This window comes from Schistocerca americana, chromosome 4 (genome assembly GCF_021461395.2).
Source record: "Schistocerca americana isolate TAMUIC-IGC-003095 chromosome 4, iqSchAmer2.1, whole genome shotgun sequence".
NCBI classification, from domain to species: Eukaryota; Metazoa; Arthropoda; class Insecta; order Orthoptera; family Acrididae; genus Schistocerca; species Schistocerca americana.
This window is the reverse complement of record NC_060122.1, coordinates 734,995,038-735,015,257: the sequence shown is the minus strand read 5'-3', so window position 1 is coordinate 735,015,257 and position 20,220 is coordinate 734,995,038. Positions and strand designations below refer to the sequence as shown.

At 41.0% G+C, this 20,220-nt stretch overlaps 1 protein-coding gene across 1 annotated transcript in view; it reads left to right on the top strand.

Annotated features, from left to right (window-relative positions):
* LOC124613760 (odorant receptor 13a-like) overlaps window positions 1-20,220 on the top strand; it is a 64,444-nt gene that overhangs the window by 41,360 nt on the left and 2,864 nt on the right. Inside the window, exons 6-7 of the mRNA XM_047142477.1 lie at window positions 5,393-5,494; window positions 10,775-10,930. Coding sequence (XP_046998433.1) covers window positions 5,393-5,494; window positions 10,775-10,930 — 258 coding nt within the window. The remainder of the gene's footprint in view (window positions 1-5,392; window positions 5,495-10,774; window positions 10,931-20,220) is intronic.

Genomic DNA, 20,220 nt, shown 5'->3' with positions numbered 1-20,220 from the left:
CCGTGCGCGACAGCGTCCGGTCCACTGTCTGCAGTACAGTTATATTAACGTTACATTACAGTTTCAACACTAACGTCGGCACATGTCCTAAATTGGAACTCGCTACCACACCCTACCCTTATCAAATTTCCACGAATAAATTGGTTAAAATTTTGAAAAATATCTGATGTTCGGCCCTGTACATGAATGTCAAAGTTGTCTGGTGCGAGGCAATTACACAGACACTTCCGAGGACCATTATAACCCCCCCCCCCCTTCACCTGATTTCTAATCCACTTTGTAGTGTTTTGCAATTTGTGTTACTTCTCATGTTTTCCTTTGCCAGTAATCTGTATTAATTTTTGAAAGGCTTAGAAAATGATGGCCTATGCCTCAAGCAACTGGAACCACGAAACATTCTGCATTTTTACTGGAATGTTTTTCCTAACAAAAGACACAATGGTTGGAATGGGTTATCCAAACACTTATGCTGAGCTGTGAAGATTTGCAACCGAATCCTGCAAGAGTTTCTACATTTGCGTCGTATACAACGTTGGATGTTGGAAGCTCTCCCTCAGCAATTCTAATTAAAATTAACATGTTTTTATAAACTTCTTGGTATCGGACTTTTAGAGAAGATGACTTACAACAGACTACAACTGACACAAAAAATAAACTCTTAGTTAGCTTCTGTGACGTGTCTGAAACTATCGGCCACGCAATGTTAATTATAAACGTTGATAAGGGTCTCTACAATAATCTATTTAATTTATTTAACGTTCAACAGTAGAACACGTCTTGGTACATCACGCTCATTCATGTTGATTCTTTTTCTTTCCGCTGTCGGTCTATTTCTCGCCTTTTTAGCCTGCATAAGAGAAGCACTGGGTGTAGTCTTCCTCCGGCTCGGGAACTGTTGCAATCCTTAAGACTTGCTCTTCCTCTAAACCATTTACTACTACATTCTTCACCACTGTGTTTATATTGTGACGCCTTTCCGTAGAATTCTGTTTTTACGCCAGATACCTGAGTTATTCTTCATTCACGCTTGCTGTTAACTCCATCTTGATCTTGGCGGTCTCCGTCTCACTGTTCTCGCTAACTATCGTTACTCTTTCTGCCTGTTGCCTCGTTTCGTATAGGGACTAAGTCTGCTCTGAGCTGGCTATAACTGTCGACGCAACTAGTCACATCAGATTCTATTTACATAATACTTAATTCGCGTTCGCGACTCATTTCTGCACTTTTTATCGCTCATTCTTCGTATTTCTGATTCGTTCATTCCATTTAGTGATGAATTCTGCATGCTCAGTCTTTACTTCTCTCGTTTCGGATGCATTTTTTCTCTACCTTGTGCTTGAACTTCTTTCATTTCAACTGCATTTTCCTCTGCTTTTTCTCAGATTATTTCATCTGCGTTTTTGTCCATCTTTTTCTGTATCTCAGTTGTATTTTCCTTTATCTCTTCCTTCATATACTTCAAACCTGACGTCTTCCAGCCATTGCGTGCTTAGTGTTTTCCTCCACCTTTCCCATTACTACTACTAAAAGAGTCTGTATTTCTAATCTCCCTTGCTCAACTGTACTTGCTCGTGTGGGTTCCCACCTTATCTTATTTCCTTCATTTTCTAAGCATTATTGCCATGGCCGTAAAATTGGGTTGGTACTGTTTTTCGCTTCTCTTACCTCGTCTATTAAATAAGAGTCTGTTGCACTTGTTCCTGAAATTTCCTAAATTTGCATCTGTCTTTTTGATTTCTGCTTCTAGCTTGTACAACTCAAAATCCTGTCAGATACTACTCTCAGCCTGCCCTTCCATGTCTTTTACTACTGTAGCCTTCTTGCACTAATTTTCATTTCCCTACATATCATTAGTTTATTCAAAACGCTCGTGAAAAATAAACTTCAACTTTTACTTGACAGTTCCTACAGCAACAATGTGTCCTACCATGTCTTTATACCTTTTCCGACAGTTAAATATTTTTCTGCTTGAGAACATAGCTCGCTACACTGTCATCAGTGGTGTGTCACGACGCCGATATCTTGCACTTCTGAAATCCTTCTCCTTTCCTGCGAGTATTCGATATATTTCCCTTCCGTGATCGTCGAATACAAAGATTGTGTCGCAGCACGGTACACCACATGTAAGACCTCCCTTAGCAATTCTAATTGAAGTTAACATGGTCCTAAGGTTTGGCTATAATACCTTCAAGGGAGTGATTTACAACAGATTCCGAAAAAAAAGGCTAACTATCTGTGACATGTCTGTAACTATGGGCCACACAGTGTTAATAATGAGTGAATGTAAAAGCTTTTGCAGTAAAAGTTTACGTCCATCTACTTTGTTTATCGAACTTACAACAACAGAACACGCTTACCTATGTCCCATTCATTCATGTCGATGGGATTAACAAATTCAAATACATTCACTTTTGAAGCCCACTGTCCGTTGACGTTATCTCTTTACAAATCTGGTAATAAGTCTATTACTATACTCTCTCCACTTTAATTTCACCGATTCGTATCCGCCGGCTTTTTCAGTCCAACCCACAACTGACCTCGCGCGCTTGCTACACCCTAGCATTGTCGGAGCAAACGACAAAGCCCTGTCCGCTGAAACAGCAAAGATTCTGATAGCCAAAGTTCACCAGCTAGCGTCTCCTGATAGCTCGTTCGCTCGTAAGTATCGATCACAGTACTCCTACAATGCTGAAACCACATTTCGGAGACAGGACAGAAAGAAATTGCGTAATTACCAGCACATAGGTTCAACAGCAGAATAAGGGAATAACTGCCTATTAGAATGCTGCGAAGAAAATTTTCATATCACAATACAACTTTTAGCCTCCAAGAAGATTTATAACTCCAGAAGAAATTAAGAACTCAATAAAAAATCTAGTACCAACAAGACAGTAGGTTGGTAAGAATGAGTTTTGCTCGCAACTAGGTTCCCTATTTTTTATGGAGACGCAACTACGCCACTGGTCATTAAAATTGCTACACGACGAAGATGACGTGCTACAGACGCGAAATTTAGCCGACAGGAAGAAGATGCTGTGATATGCAAATGATTAGCTTTTCAGAGCATTCACACAAGATTGGCGCCGGTGGCGACACCTACAACGTGCTGACATGAGGAAAGTTTCCAACCGATTTCTCATACACAAACAGCAGAATATGTAATCGGTGGGTTCAGGAGCGTAATACGGAACGCCAACGGTCTCGTATCACTATAAGTCGAGATGACAGGCATCTTATCCGCATGACTGTAACGGATCGTGTAGCCGGCCGCGGTGGTCGAGCGGTTCTAGGCGCTTTAGTCCGGAACGGCGCGACTGCTACGGTCGCAGGTTCGAATGCTGCCTCGGGCATGGATGTGTGTGATGTCCTTAGGTTAGTTAGGTTTAAGTAGTTCTAAGTTATAGGGGACTCATGACCTCAGATGTTAAGTCCCACAGTGCTCAGAGCCTTTTTTTTTTTTTTTTTTTTTTTTTTGATCGTACAGCCACGTCTCGATCCCTGAGTCAACAGATGGGGACGTTTGCAAGACAACAACCATCTGCACGAACAGTTCGACCACGTTTGCAGCAGCATGGACTATCAGCTCGGAGACCTTGGCGGCGGTTACCCTTGACGCTGCATCACAGACAGGAACGCCTGCGATGGTGCACTCAACGACGATCCTGGGTGCAAGAATGGCAAAACGTCATTTTTTCGTATGAATCCAGGTTCTTTTTACAGCATCATCATGGTCGCATCCGTGTTTGGCGACATCGCGGTGAACGCACATTGGAAGCGTGTATTTGTCATCGCCATACTGGCGTATCACCCGGCGTGATGGTATGGAGTGCCATTGGCTACACGTCTCGGTCACTTCTTGTTCGCAGCACTTTGGACAGTGAACGTCACATTTCAGATGTGTTATGACCCGTGGCTCTACCCTTCATTCAATCCCTGCGAAACCCTACATTTTAGCTGTATAATGCACGACCGCTTGTTGCAGGTCCTGTACGGGCCTTTCTGAATACAGAAAATGTTCGACTGCTGCCCTGGCCAGCACATTCTCCAGACCCCTCACCAATTGAAAACGTCTGGTCAAGGGTGGCCGAGCTTCTGGCCCGTCACAATACGCCAGTCACTACTCTTGATGAACTGTGATATCGTGTTGAAGCTGCATGGGCAGCTGTACCTGTACAAGCCATCCAAGCTCTGTTTGACTCAATGCCCAGGCGTATCAAGGCCGTTATTACGGCCGGAGGTGGTTGTTCTGGCTACTGATTTCTCAGGATCTAGCACCCAAATTGCGTGTAAATGTAATCACATGTCAGTTCTAGTATAATATATTTGTCCAATGAATACCCGTTTATCATCTGTATTTTTTCTTGGTGTAGCTGTTTTAATGGCCAGTAGAGTATTTACTGATTCTTCGTTTTTAATATTAGCCCTCTTACAAAAAGAGCTTCGATTTTATTATGCGAGGAAAGAAGATACTTTGTTATGAGGAACAGTGTAGTGGTGAAAGTTGGCCTTTTGCAGGCGCAACTATTATTTTAGCAATTACATTCGTCAGGGACATTTCTGCTATAGAACTTTTACTTTTGTTGCTAATAAAGAAAAGATTTACATTATATTAAAAAGGAAAAAGAGGCGACATAATTCGCTAAAGTCTTCCAGTGTGGTGGCAATCGACTTGGCCATAGAGATCTAGTTCGTAGACGTAATTTTTTTCGTCAGTAATTGGTAGGCAAGGGGAGGAGCAGTCGTGGCGTTAGCTCGCCGCTGCACCAGTGTCCCAGATTAAATTTTTCTTAGTGTCTCAGGGAGAGTGAGCATGTGACACTGTTGATAGTGATTCGTCCGTTAGATGCGGACGGTTGCACCGTTGGTGATATTTGATAGGAGCCGGCCATGTGTCGGTGCTAGAGTTACAATTTCCTTTTTCATTACCAGTGATACAAGCATTACACTGCCCAGTACAAACTTTCATCACTATCTCCTACATATTGACCAATTTCGCTTAAGAATCCTCGCAGATAAACCCTCAAAGAGGTGTAACCTAGAATGGTTTGTACCTGGAGCGTGAGTGCCACGAGTAAATAAAAAAAAAACGTCAGTAACGATTTCATCTATAATAAATAAACTAGTATCTACTGACTGACTTATAGTAGCTGTAACGAGTGACGGCCGGTGCAGCAGAGCGGTTCTAGGCGCTACAGTCTGGGACAGCGCGACCGCTATGGTCGCAGGCTCGAATCCTGCCTCGGGTGTGGATGTGTGGGATGTCCTTAGGTTAGTTAGGTTTAAGTAGTTCTAAGTTATAGGGGACTGATGACCTCAGCAGTTAAGTCCCATAGTCCTCAGAGCCACTTGAACCATTTTGTAACCAGTAAAATAACGACGAATTGTTTTGCAGAAGGCGAATTCGGGGCTCCTGCTAAAGTATGGTTGGTATTTGTTCGTGGTAGCCGAGCAGATGTTCCTGGTCTGTTGGTGCGGTGACGAAGTCCTGGCAGAGGTATGTGGTATGCAGCAATGGATTTTTTAAAATTTTTTATTTTTATTTAATTATTATTTCTTCAGAGTACTTGAAATATACATCTACTCTCGCGATGGGTACACTCTTCTAATTACAACACCCTGTTTTGGGCTAACGTTTACAATCACAAACGGCATTTGCTTTCAAATTTTTGTATACATTAAAGTTTTCACTAATCTGATCAATGCATTGAGTTCTTGTATTTTAACCTTTTCCAGGAATATGATCTATCAGGTTTAACATGTATAGTTATTAGCAACAAAAAGACTGGAGGAAATCGCAGCCAGAAATAAGCCGTTGTATAGAGAGTGGAATCAACGTAACAGTTTGTTTGGTTACTTGTAGAACATCCAGAGGATGAAACAGTACTTTGCTATTCCATGTAAATAGTAGTTTCAACATTACAGACCTAATACAACCCTCCTGACTTCGCTGTATTCCAGTAAAGTATGAATCTGTAACTGAACGAAGAAAGACTGGTTCTCAGGAAATGACGTGCTGTTACAGAAACATGGAGTTACATTAATTCACAATGTTACACATGCTGTATGAAATCAAGAAAACGTATCAACTGTCTTAGTGCATATGTTCATTTACCTCTCAAAATATGTGAGCATTGAACTCATGGAAATGAATTAATTTTCGCCCAGAATAGACATATGAACATGCAGCAGCAGCTGCTACCAATACTTCAGGTTGTATGCTCGGAACGAAATGGGTATGTCGGCTATCTTCCTATAGGGTAGGCGGGAGCTCGACTTCGACGATCATGCACCTGTGGCGTCATGGTACGAAGTAGTGTGCAAAAAATTAATGAAAATACTCCCCTGCTTTCAGTAGTGTCACTGCATTGTCGCATCACTTAACATACTAAATACTTTCTTTCATCGCATCATAAATTTTTTGAGTCCCTTCCTCTGCGGACCTATATATAAACATATTTGCTTCAACTACTGTAGTCGGTCGTCGATTTGCATTTTTCTTGTCTGTATTGAAGAGTTCACTATACTGTTCATAATAGTTTACCCAGATTTATATTTACTTTTTCATTACTAGATATATTCTTTGTCACCCCTATCAGATCTTGTATAGACAACCGCGTACTCACCCGCCAGATTGTTCTTTAAGCCATTGCACTCCCACTAAATCCTTTTCCTTCCAACTTGTTGTGGCATGTCGAGTATCGTGTTGGGCAATTTCGGCAAGGCAACAAAATTAGTAACTTTATATTAATGTAACATGAGGTAGTATTTAATCACTGCTTTTCCCGGCTAATGAACGTTATTTTGCTAAAGAAATCTCCACCTCGTTAAGTGTAGCAATGTTGTCTGTCAAGCAGTGTAAATGGCACTAAGTTCATTCATATAAATAATCATATGTATAACCAGCAAACAAACTAAATGTATGATAAGTAATCTGAACTAAACAAGAGTAATGATTTTTAGTAATTTCAGCGCTGTTGCATAGTAGTCTCTTTACTAGTTGCATATCGTCTATCGAATTTAACGCTACTGTTATTCGAGGTGGCAACACTTCTCTTTAAGCAAAATGAACAGTTTTCTTACACGATACTACACGCACACAACGCTAATGTATTTTTTCCTGTCACAATATTTCATAAAAGTTGTTATGAAATATTGGGGCTTCATACATCAGCGTATAATAATTGGTACTACGTAAGATGCTGTTTTCATTGATATACGTTCGCTGTATTTAAAGATTATTCACAGTCTAACTGGAATTTGTTACCTCTGAGTTGGTTCTGGGCCACTAATGCACAATTATTATTGCAATAATGACCAACAACATTTATTTCTGTTTAAAAATTCAATTTAAAACTGCCGCTGCAATATTTCACTAAGATGGCGGCTAACATAAGACGATCACTTATCGATTCTCCTTCAGGCACTGTTTTTCTACTTACGAATAATATGTATTAAATCTTTTTTGAACGTTCACTATATACATTTACATCTGAAAATATTTCTCAATGTTAATCCCTTATTATTCAACATTTACCAATAAATCGCGCTATAGATCAATAACGCTAATGGCTGCGCTCCACTGTAGCTGATCAGAAAAAACTTAACATGTATGTAGGACGAGAATCATAAATAAACTTCAAACATAGAAGATTCATTTCAATGACACAGAAACTCTATTTTTCAAATACTAATTAACAACATAATACAGCTTTTTACAGACCTCAATGTTACGAGACATCAATCACATCCGATCAGTACAACAGTTCGAACAAGAAGAAGGATTATTCTAGAAGAATCATAGATAACAAAAGATTGAGATTTATTTATCTTTTTCCAAGGGTGTTGTCTGAGATATGATTATTTATCATTTTATTATCGATGAAGTTCTTTTTATTAATATCACGAGAATGTTCATCCGCACTCAACACACAGCGCTGTCGCGAATATGATTCTGAATAAAATATAGGCGTGGAATTACATTGTCTAATCTATCTCTTAGATATTTTTTTGATAATTACTTTTTGCAGAATAGTCCCCAGGGATCCGAATTGGGGGGGAAGGGCATTTTACCTTCAGAATTGTTTAGGTGTGTAAGCCACGCAGGAAGGTCGGTGATGACAAGAAGAATGGGGTACAATTATTTATTTCGAGTGAAATGCCGAAGGCAGTATATCTCGGTTGGTAAACTGAACTTGGATAGAACCGCAACAAATAGTTCAAATGGCTCTGAGCACTATGGGACTTAACTGCTGAGGTCATCAGTCCCCTAGAACTTGAAGCTACTTAAACCTAACTAACCGAAGGACTTCACACATATCCATGCCCGAGGCAGGATTCGAACCTGCGACCGTAGTGGTCGCGCAGTTCCAGACTGTAGCGCCTAGAATCGCTCGGCCACTCTGGCCGGCAGAACCGCAACAGGTTACTCAAATTCACACTATTTGTTTCCACTTCCGAAAGAATTGCTGTGCTGTAATCTAATTACTACTACATTGAAACGTTAATTATTTCGTTTCTAAACTAGAAACAAAGAGATGAAAAGCCAGGGAGCGTGGGATTGAGGGGTGTGGAAGGTGTTACTGGTTCTTTTTTTTATAAAAGTCCAAATCTAAACATTGCACATGATTATATGAGCGACTTCACCTTGGCTGCTCACAACAGCTTGATTTCAAAGCACACTTTACCATATCTGGCCCCGAAGACAAGAAATAACAGTACAGCTTTAAGTCTGTCTGCCCCCGGTAGCTGGGTGGTCAGCGCGACAGACTGTCAATCCTAAGGGCCCGGGTTCGATTCCCGGCTGGGTCGGCGATTTTCTCCGCTCAGGGACTGGGCGTTGCGTTGTCCTAAGCGTCATCATTTCATCCCCATCGACGCGCAAGTCGCCGAAGTGGCTTCAAACCGAAAGACTTACACCCGGTCTACCCGACGGGAGGCCCTAGTCACATGACAAAAAAAGCTTTAAATACACTCCTGGAAATTGAAATAAGAACACCGTGAATTCATTGTCCCAGGAAGGGGAAACTTTATTGACACATTCCTGGGGTCAGATACATCACATGATCACACTGACAGAACCACAGGCACATAGACACAGGCAACAGAGCATGCACAATGTCGGCACTACTACAGTGTATATCCACCTTTCGCAGCAATGCAGGCTGCTATTCTCTCATGGAGACGATCGTAGAGATGCTGGATGTAGTCCTGTGGAACGGCTTGCCATGCCATTTCCACCTGGCGCCTCAGTTGGACCAGCGTTCGTGCTGGACGTGCAGACCGCGTGAGACGACGCTTCATCGAGTCCAAAACATGCTCAATGGGGGACAGATCCGGAGATCTTGCTGGCCAGGGTAGTTGACTTACACCTTCTAGAGCACGTTTGGTGGCACGGGATACATGCGGACGTGCATTGTCCTGTTGGAACAGCAAGTTACCTTGCCGGTCTAGGAATGGTAGAACGATGGGTTCGATGACGGTTTGGATGTACCGTGCACTATTCAGTGTCCCCTCGACGATCACCAGTGGTGTACGGCCAGTGTAGGAGATCGCTCCCCACACCATGATGCCGGGTGTTGGCCCTGTGTGCCTCGGTCGTATGCAGTCCTGATTGTGGCGCTCACCTGCACGGCGCCAAACACGCATACGACCATCATTGGCACCAAGGCAGAAGCGACTCTCATCGCTGAAGACGACGCGTCTCCATTCGTCCCTCCATTCACGCCTGTCGCGACACCACTGGAGGCGGGCTGCACGATGTTGGGGCGTGAGCGGAAGACGGGCTAACGGCGTGCGGGACCGTAGTCCAGCTTCATGGAGACGGTTGCGAATGGTCCTCGCCGATACCCCAGGAGCAACAGTGTCCCTAGTTTGCTGGGAAGTGGCGGTGCGGTCCCCTACGGCACTGCGTAGGATCCTACGGTCTTGGCGTGCATCCGTGCGTCGCTGCGGTCCGGTCCCAGGTCGACGGGCACGTGCACCTTCCGCCGACCACTGGCGACAACATCGATGTACTGTGGAGACCTCACGCCCCACGTGTTGAGCAATTCGGCGGTACGTCCACCCGGCCTCCCGCATGCCCACTATACGCCCTCGCTCAAAGTCCGTCAACTGCACATACGGTTCACGTCCACGCTGTCGCGGCATGCTACCAGTGTTAAAGACTGCGATGGAGCTCCGTATGCCACGGCAAACTGGCTGACACTGACGGCGGCGGTGCACAAATGCTGTGCAGCTAGCGCCATTCGACGGCCAACACCGCGGTTCCTGGTGTGTCCGCTGTGCCGTGCGTGTGATCATTGCTTGTACAGCCCTCTCGCAGTGTCCGGAGCAAGTATGGTGGGTCTGACACACCGGTGTCAATGTGTTCTTTTTTCCATTTCCAGGAGTGTATATTCTAAATATATTTAATGACATTTAACTATAAGAAACTGAGTGTTTGGCCTTACAGCTGGTATTAAAATGTGTGAGGCTCTAATGTCTCTTGGACATTATACAGAAAACATAACAAAACATAGACATGCATACTATTAAAGGTATATTGAATCATTGAAGGTGATGACAAAACTGAATACAAATATCAATGTAAAAAGAAAGACAGCCATGCAGATATTTAAATTTAGCTCGCATTTGTAAGCAATCACCAAATTGTTTGAAATAATAGGTACGTAAAAACTTTACTCTTTTACACAACTTTGTTGGAGGCAAAAAATCGATGCCGCCTACTAACTTAGGTGATATCACCAGTATTTCATCTTCCACGTTATGTTTGCAGAGCGAGCGCTTGCAGGTGTCTGTGTACAGCTGCGACTGGACTGGGGGATCTCCTCGTTTCCTCAGGGAGCTGCGGATCGTCCTGAGCCGCACGGGGCGTCCCCTACTGCTCACCGCCAGCAAGTTCTACACCATCACCAGGGAGACATTCCTACTGGTCAGTCTCATAGAATAACGGTCATAAGTAGGCTGACTGAGGAAGGACCTAACTTCAAAACTGTGTAGTAATTTATAGGGTTGATAGAAAGATTTCTGGGGCGTGGGGGAGAGGGGGAGGAGTGGGTTAAATTCTACAGAAGGTACACTGAATACCTTTCACGTAGCACTGTAGTACGTACTCAGGAAACCAGAAATGCTCAGTGATAAGAATATGAATCTTCTGCGGAGCAAAACATGGTATTTTCATACTGTGATTTCTTGAAATAGAAATTACTGTTGCATAATGGTCAGATCACGCTACCTGTGGTTCCTCAGAGTGGCCCAAAGTTTGCTCTTGGCACGAAAACATTACTGTAAAAGGACGATGGCACTGTTCAGTATGAGCAAGATGCGTAAACCTTTCTGGTGTCACTGTTGAACAGAGCTGACGTAGGTTTTATGAAGACCCAAAAGTCAGATTGCGATGCTTCAGGTAAAATGTGAATTGAAACAACCGCCATCAAATATTTCAGTTTGTGTTCACTTCATTTCCAATAATCTGACTATCGGATCAGTGGTTTCTGAGAAACATCAAGTTCTTCCTTAATATTTTCGGACGTAAATGTTGGGTAGAATTAATCAGAAAGAGCTGACGCTGTCCAGTGTTACATAATAAATCTACACACTTATTTAGCAATTCACTGTACAGTGGTGGATATAACCTTGTGCTACTAGCCATTCCTTTATTCCTTTTCCTGTTACAGGTTAGACGTGCAAATGGAAAGAGAAGGAAACGACTGCCACTGTGCACATCTTGAACATTTGAGTCATCAGTCTTGTGACTGCTTTTATGCTGCCTGCCGCTCATACCTCTCCTCTGCAACGTCTTCATGTCAGAGTAGCACTTGCAACATACGTCCTCAATTATTCGCTGGATGCATTCCAATCTCTGTCTTCCTCTACAGTTTTTGTCCTCTTCAGCTCCCTCTAGTGCGATGGAGGTCATTTCTGAGTGTCTTAACCGATCCCTGTCATCCCGTCCATTCTCCTTGTCAGTGTTCTCCACACATTCCTTTCCTCGAAGATTCTATGCAGAACCTCCTCATTCTTTACCTTATCAGTCTACGTAACTGCTCGTTATCGAGTCTAAATGGTGTTAAGGTTTCATCTGCAAACGTCACAGGATTCGACAACCCATATTATTATCTCCACGAGACGATTATTCTGTAGTAGTAAACGTCTCATGAAGCATAACTGCAAAAATACAGGAAGCTGGTTTCCTTCAAGAGATCATACTGTTATTGGCGAGTAGAAGTCGGCAACCAATGCGCTGTTACGCGGACATACTGATCATCAAGTGACTGCGTTGCTACCCTCAGCCGACAGCTGGTCAGTCACTTCATCTGTCTCACACTGCTCTTTGGGCATCTCCTACGATGAGTAATACTGCTGCTTTCGTAACTCAATCATCAATTGATGCTGCTATTCTGAAGTAGTCGAAATGCAAACACACTCGGCTTGAAATACTTGAGCTTCTCCTGAGCTCAACGCAGATATCGTCTGCTGTTCTGTAAGCAAGTAATTGCATTAAACATTACTGTCCTCCACTACATATAGAAGGGGTATGCTTGCTATATTTCATATGCGCCTAATTCCACAATACTGTGGACCAGTTTTGAATCATTAACAACCCTAAGCGAAAGAAAAGTGTGTACGGTACCACAATAATTCTACACATTCAAATCATTTCGTGTATTCCATGTTCTCTTCATGTCCTTGTTCTCTTAGAAAATTCACGTCGAAGTCACTTGTTTCTATTCAAAATCTGAGCGTCTTTGCTCAGCACTATTCGAAAGAATATTATACTTTCACTTCATCCACGTTCTTTGCACAATTCGAATCATTCAGTTTTTAAGATATTGTTACCTTGTTGATTACCGCAAATATTATCATATTTATATATTATTGCCATACTGTCAGCTCTTTAGTATCATTATTGTAGTTCCAAGAGAATTAGATCATAGATACCGTTACTTACACTTAGGTTACTGTGAAGTAATACGTGATACACTGCCGATGAAATATTCTTACAATTTCCAAATGGAATGGATTCATTGACGTCATTTCGCAAGAAAATAAACAAATCCGTTATTTATGGAATACATTGGTACACCCTAAGCATCATTCCCTTCTAATGTTATTCATACATGGAGTTTTTGTCTGTTCCATATTAGGAGGATAGCTGGTATGTAATTCTGTGACGTTAACATTTCTGATAGAAAATATCTAACTTTGACGACATACCTATGACATGACCAAAATTTCCTAAAATACATTCTAATACTAATTAATAGGTCTTTATATGTACCACTTGTTCCGTAATCTCATTTTACTATCGCAGAAGAAGAATTTTTTGTTCACCAAATGCCCCAAATCGTTTCTCGCATATCCTTGGTAAACTTAGTATTAATCATTATCAGTCGTCCCATTTTGCCCTTAAGGTACTTTGTTTATCACAGACATCATTAATTGTATTTTATACTTTACTGATCTGCATAGTAACGAGAAGTGTGGATTAGTGGTTAAGTAAATAAGTGTCCAGAGTACGATTCCACAGGTTTAGGGTCTAATACTTCAAACCAATGAATTATTTTCTGGCGATTTTCATTCCTGGCTTCTTTCACACCTGGAAATACTTTTTATGTCTGAAAAAGCCAATTTACATGGTAGTTTGTTCTTCACTTGAAATGTAGGTCCTCTTATAACTGAATGGGTAAGTCAGTTCAAAGGTTAGAGAGAAACAACAGCAATTCATCTCCAATACGACACTGCACTGTAGTATTAAAACCAAACAGCTTGAGTTAAATTTTATGTCAGTGTATTGTTGTTAAAGAAAAAATTTAGACTCGAACATAGTAGTATTGTAACGGAAAGTAATCAACTGGAAAACAAAGAAAACTATTGACACTGAAATAAAATTCGAATTACTTTTCTTTTAGTCATAATATTTAACTTTAGTTTTTAATTCAGCCAGTTACTAACCAGTTCTACAAGACAAATAATAAAAAGCATGTTTAAAAAATGAATATTTCTAGTTATCACAACACAGACACGAGTGATCCCACTACTTACATGATATCAAAGTTATAATAACAATTTTCTGACATTTTTCATGTACTAACCTTCCAGCTAGTCAGTGAATTCGGATGACAGAATGTGAAGCAAGAGTCTGTAGTTAATTCTAATTCCCCAAGCTCTAGCAGCTTGTCTAATGCTACTCTTTGAGATGGTTCCTTATCATCCTTGAAGGACAGATTTTGAGATTAAAATTAGAAAATGCTGAACACCGACTGTATCTTTTTTAAACTGAAGTTAATGAACCATATTTTTCTTTTACAGCTAATAAATGCATCTTATTCATACTTTGCATTACTGAATCAGCTGAATTCAGATTGATCAACATACAGGAACAGCCACTGGACAATATTTGTAAAAGTAATTTTTGTAAAATTGTAGCAATTATCAGTAAATGAGAACGTTTATAAAACTACAGTTGCGTACATGAATTTAATTCGTTTTCCAGTTTCCTGCTCACAGTATTCTGATAAACAATAAATCAGATTCTCACGATACAAGACTTAAATTATGAGGAAGGGAATATGACACATAAATGTTTTGAAGTCCTTGCAACACACTGTCTTCTAGTTTAGGTTGTTCAAGTGCTACTATAATAAGTTGCAGGAAATGACTGAGAACATCAGCAACAGATAAATGAGATTATACAAAAGAAATGTAAAAAAAAACACGATAAATAAACTTCAGCTATGTTATCCATATACCTAGAGGAGTTGTTCCCAAGGTTTCTGAGGCCCTTACTCCTTAGTGAAGTCAGATATTAGCTATTCCCTCCCTCCCCCACACCTTCTACACCACCATCATCAACATTAGAAAGAAAAACATTTTTTCAACGCTTTCATTCTTAAAATAACGAAACGTAAGTATTATTTACTTTTTGTAGGTGTTTCAATAAAGCACTAACACACGAGCAGAGGAAACAATGGTGACAGCATATTGGCTCCACCACGAGGATTACCTGCAACTCCCTTTCAGTAAAGAAAGCTAAGAATCCACATGGAGGATAGACAATTGTGACAAAACATGCTTCCTCTTGCCATTCTCTCCCTAGCACCATTTGTTTCAAACAAACCCTGTACGCCCACGTAAAAGCAACTAAATTAAAATCTCTTCAAAATACTTAGGGTTACTGTTAGTAAATCACTTGATTGCTGTACTCCTTACTTCTCAAAACTCAGAAATTGAAAGACTTCAGGTTGTGAATGCTTCGTGTGTTATCACTGCAACTACTACTACTACTACTACTACCACCGCTACTACTACTCATAATAATAATAATAACAATAATACAGTGTAGGTCCAACAAGGGGATAACAGCCCTGCCACTGTTACTATTGTGTTGTGAAATTAATTAGTTCGTTTATTGTTGTGAAGTGAATACGGAGCAATATATAGTCAATTGTGGGTACTTCCTACAGATTGGAGAAGGCACTTTTAGAAAATGGTTCAAATGGCTCTAAGCACTATGGGACTTAACATCTGAGGACATCAGTCCCCTAGATTTAGAACAACTTAAACCTAACTAACCGAAGGACATCACACACACCCATGCCTGAGGCTGGATTCGAACCTGCGACCATAGCAGCAGCGCGGTTCCGAACTGAAGCGCCTAGAACCGCTCGGCCACAGCGGCAGGCCCAGGCACTTTCACTAGGTATTTCAGCATATGTGATGTGACTCAATTTTACTGGCATAGATGCACGGTACAACATGCAGAGTAAGTGGGTAGTGGGTGGAATATGTGCTTGATACAGAAATGTAATTATTGGTAACATACACAATCAGTATTATGGTGTTATGAAATATTGATAATAGTAATGATCTTGTAAAAATAATGTTGTCTCTTGAAGGAAACGCCACTGAACCCTTTTGTTTGTACCCTTCAAAGCATCACATTTTACCCATGAAGGTGGAATTGCCCCCAGTTAGGAAGTACTGCGTTACACATTCACCAGCTCTACTTTACATTCCTGAATCCTTTCTCTGTAGTAATACTGCCCTCTGGTCCAAGTTACATCAAAATTCAGAGTTGCAACCATTTCAAACTTGTCACTTTTGTTTGGTATTATCTAGCTACATGGTTACCAGGGAAAATTGGTGTACATGCTGATAATTTATTTGAACTGCTTCCAATATTTAACAGTGGCAGAGCAAAGGGTACCAAGATACAAACACTACTTGCTGTAGAATACGATGGTTAACTTTGTGTTACTTAATGCTTGACTGACAATGTAGATATTGCAAACGTTTTAGGATATTGCTGAAACATCAGAGTCTTTCTTTGGTATGTATAGTCATCGTATTCATGTAACTGTATCTCTTAACAGTGAGATCACCAGGAAAACACACAGTGGCTATACAGTGAAAATGTTATATTTCATAGTCTTTTATAAATTTACAAACTAGGACTTGAGCATTCTTATTTCACATTAGTTAATCACTTTAATTAGTTAAGTTGAAGGAGAGTTATCAAGCATTAAAATAGCTAATGCCAATCATATAATTGCATACCAATACCCAGTTCACGTGGACTAGTGTAAAACACCTACTATAACGAGATAAAAGTGCCTAATGTACTTACAGTTGTTGGTGTCCAGAGGGTACAAAAGGTGTGCTGACGAATTGATCTCGTGTGTGGATGACTTATGTCCACCATCTCTGTGTCACCAAGTGGGTTCTTACAGACTTGCACGCCCGCCAAGACAGTGGTGGTGTCTGTGGGAGCGGCTATGGAAGTGAGTCGGTATTATAGCTACAAGTTCTCCACCCACCTCGGAAGTCATCTCTCTTGTTTTGCTGGTACTGTAGTAACTTAAATTATTGCTTACTGAAATTATAAATACTTTTATGTAATTAGATATTTTGCCATGTGCCCAGAATCAGCGCAGATCTCATACCAAGATGGCAGGTTCAAATTGTAGCTCTTATTAACTGTAACGTAAACAATACAAAAATACATGTTGAGTTATACCTTTTCATTTGTTAATCCAGATATTTGTTCTCCCTTAATGAACATGCCATTCTTTGTAGACAAGCTGCTACACATTTAACTCGTATCCAAGGACAACCATGCATGCAAGTTATAGCACTGCCGTCTGCTACTGTTATACCATAACCTTAAAGTGGGAAGCAGATCGTAAAATGGAACTATTTTGTTAGTGTAATTATGGTATAAAGCAACAGATCAGTGTTACCCTCTGAGAGGAATTTTGTTAGTGTTGACCGTGAAATACCTAACGGAGGTAGCTTATCGGAAGTTAAAGTCAGAATTACGTAAGTATTTAAACAGCAACAAACAATATTTCACCTATATATACTGTTCAAAGAATAAAGAAAACGTTCGCCAGCCTAATTAGGCAAGAGAATGATCGACATTCTTGTTCAAGAAAATAGGTATGAGTAACTTTAACATGCAAGCACAACCTATACTTTGCCACACGCGAGTGCAATGAACTCTGGCACCTGAATACAGTATGTTCACGTTAAGGATGGAGCTACCAGATCAGAACAAACTATTTGTATAAATATAACAGATAACAAAACGCACTATTACCTTGAGGACTTAGTCAAACAGAATGGTCTCAGTAACGTTACTGTTAATATTCACTGTAGAATCGTAAATTGGACATAGGTTTAATATTACTTTTCAAACAAATTCCTATCTGACATGAAATATGGATATGGTTCACAGCAAATTTATTTACTGTGCATAGATTGTGTCTTTCACTACCAAACACCTTTCTACTTAAAATGAAAATTAAATGGAATTCACTAACAGATTACTTCTCACTGTCTTTTGAATAAAGAAATTACTGTTTTCATAGATAGTTGTCTTTCTATTAATCGTTATGTAGCATGAGCACATTAGACAAACTGTGGATCCTGTTATGCCATTAATATGCACTTTTAATACACAAGAGGAACCCAATATTGCACAGAATTCGACTTGAATAGCAAGAGTAATTGAAACTTTCTATAATTAAGTCTTTTTGTGCATTTGAACTACTTTCAATGGAGGGGGAGCCTTAAACTTGAGCACTGTAGCAGGGCAAACTAAACACACTTTCATTACATCAGTGAAACAAGCGCTTAGCAAGCATGAACATATAACTCTCAACAGTTGCAGTTCTGGACTTTTACTGCACTGAAATACAAAATTGAGATATTCGTAAGATCCTTTCAACAAACTATATTAAATTTAGCACACTCTGTTGCCATATTAATTTTAATATGCTTTCCATAGAGGACACTCGGTAATCACTTAGTTCAAATAGAGAGGAACCTGAGAGGTGTTATGATAAGGAAAAAATCAAGGTAGGTACATAAATTCATTTATAATGTAAGCTGGCAAGAACTATGCCCCTTACATGAAGTCATTAAAGATCTCCTAACTCACATTGAGCGAACAGTAGGGCTGAACAAAAATGACTGACAAGGCACAATGCATCTTGTATGGACATATTGGAGTAATTAATGTCAGCTGATGGTTTTAAAGTAATTCACACGACCTGAAAACTTTGTGGAAACGCGTTGATTTACTGGGGCTAGTTTACCCCAGGGAAGTATTCGAGTTGCCCACCGTGGCCAGTGGGGGAGCGGCGAAGGGAAGTGACTATAGGCAGCTTAGGGCAGCTCAAACTCTTGAGAAAGCGGTAATGGTGCGCGGCCTCCAGCCGCCTTCAGATGAGTGACAGTGAGGGGGTGGTTGACCCCGACTCCATGCTGATGTACCGGGAAACAGACGGAGAACTTGTACGCCTGTTGATAAATGTCCGTCATCCCGTTTCCTGTGAAACATGCGAGAAAGCCGCGCAAAGCTACAGTGGAGCAGTCAACAGAGGTCAAAATATGCGTGTTTGTGACTATAGCAACTTCACGCTGAATTCTCGGCCCACAGAGTCTGAAGTAAATCAAGTGAAGAGCGACAGAATGAAATATGCCAGCCTCTGATGGGAACGTAGGACCAAGGAATTTTAAGTACTCTTCTGGGAGTCAGAATTCTGGAAATCTTGGTGTTTGTGAAGACGCTAACCTTGATAGGTGGCCTGGGGGGAGCTAAATAGAAGAAGTTGAGACGAAGGGAAATTTTGTGGGAATTTTTTCACTTCCCAGAGCAGGCATTGGTCGGCACTGGGAAGCGACGCATAATTAACGTGGCTTGCGCTGCAATTGGCGTAAGTGATTTTGCTAGAGGGGAAACAGAGGCGAAGAGCAGACTGGCAGAAGTCTCGGTAGTGGTCTTCCGTTCCCAGCTTGCCTAGAGTGTGGACATGGCTTTCTTTACTCAGCTTGCCTGAGAAAGAGTGAGCATCTCTGCAGTTTAGGACTTAGCAGATGGAACGATTGAGCTTGGAGATAGAAAGTTTTGGTTCAGCTATGTACTGAGCAAGAGAGCTAGGAGTGAATAGACGAGCACAGCCTTGCAGCACCACAAGGTCAGCCGACATCTACACAACGACGACACTCCGCCATGCTGTATTCGGTGATATTGCGCCCGCTCCAGCCACTGATTAATTTGTTGGATCACGTCAGCAAAGTTTCCACGAGGGTTTCGTGGGCCGTGTATTGTAGAATTCTTCTTGCACTTCACATCATGCATGGGTCAATCGATAGGAATTAGTTTTGAATTATCGTGCTTTACTCCACGCAAACGCAATTTATTACCACTGCCTGTTAGGAGGGTTGTGTAATGTGATGATTGAAGGTCGTGAGTTAAAATAAATCTGTGCTAATTGACAGCATCTGTTTTCAATCAAGTAGTTGTAATCGCAAGTAACTTTCTGAATTAATTTTATGTTCACATTTGCATCTGGTGTTCAATAGCTGAATATAACATCAATGTGCAGCCCTTTTTAATTAAAAAGGGATGAATTATGAACCAATTAATGTCAACACTGCCACCGGAGTTCAATCAGGAGTCACAGGGCCGTATTACCTTTTTGCGTTATTCGATATTGCGGTAGTTTTGCACTCTCTGTTGATCTGTTAGTCAATTAGTTGGGGTGAATACACGCCAAAACCAGCTAAGTGATGGGTGGGGTGTTACAATAAATTACCTTATATTTGAGTGCACTGTAACATCCTATGAGCTGATCCTTCACTGTACATTACTGTAATGTTTCATTACAGTGATTGCGCAATGTGGTGGCAATTGCATGTTGGTAGGTGGATTTG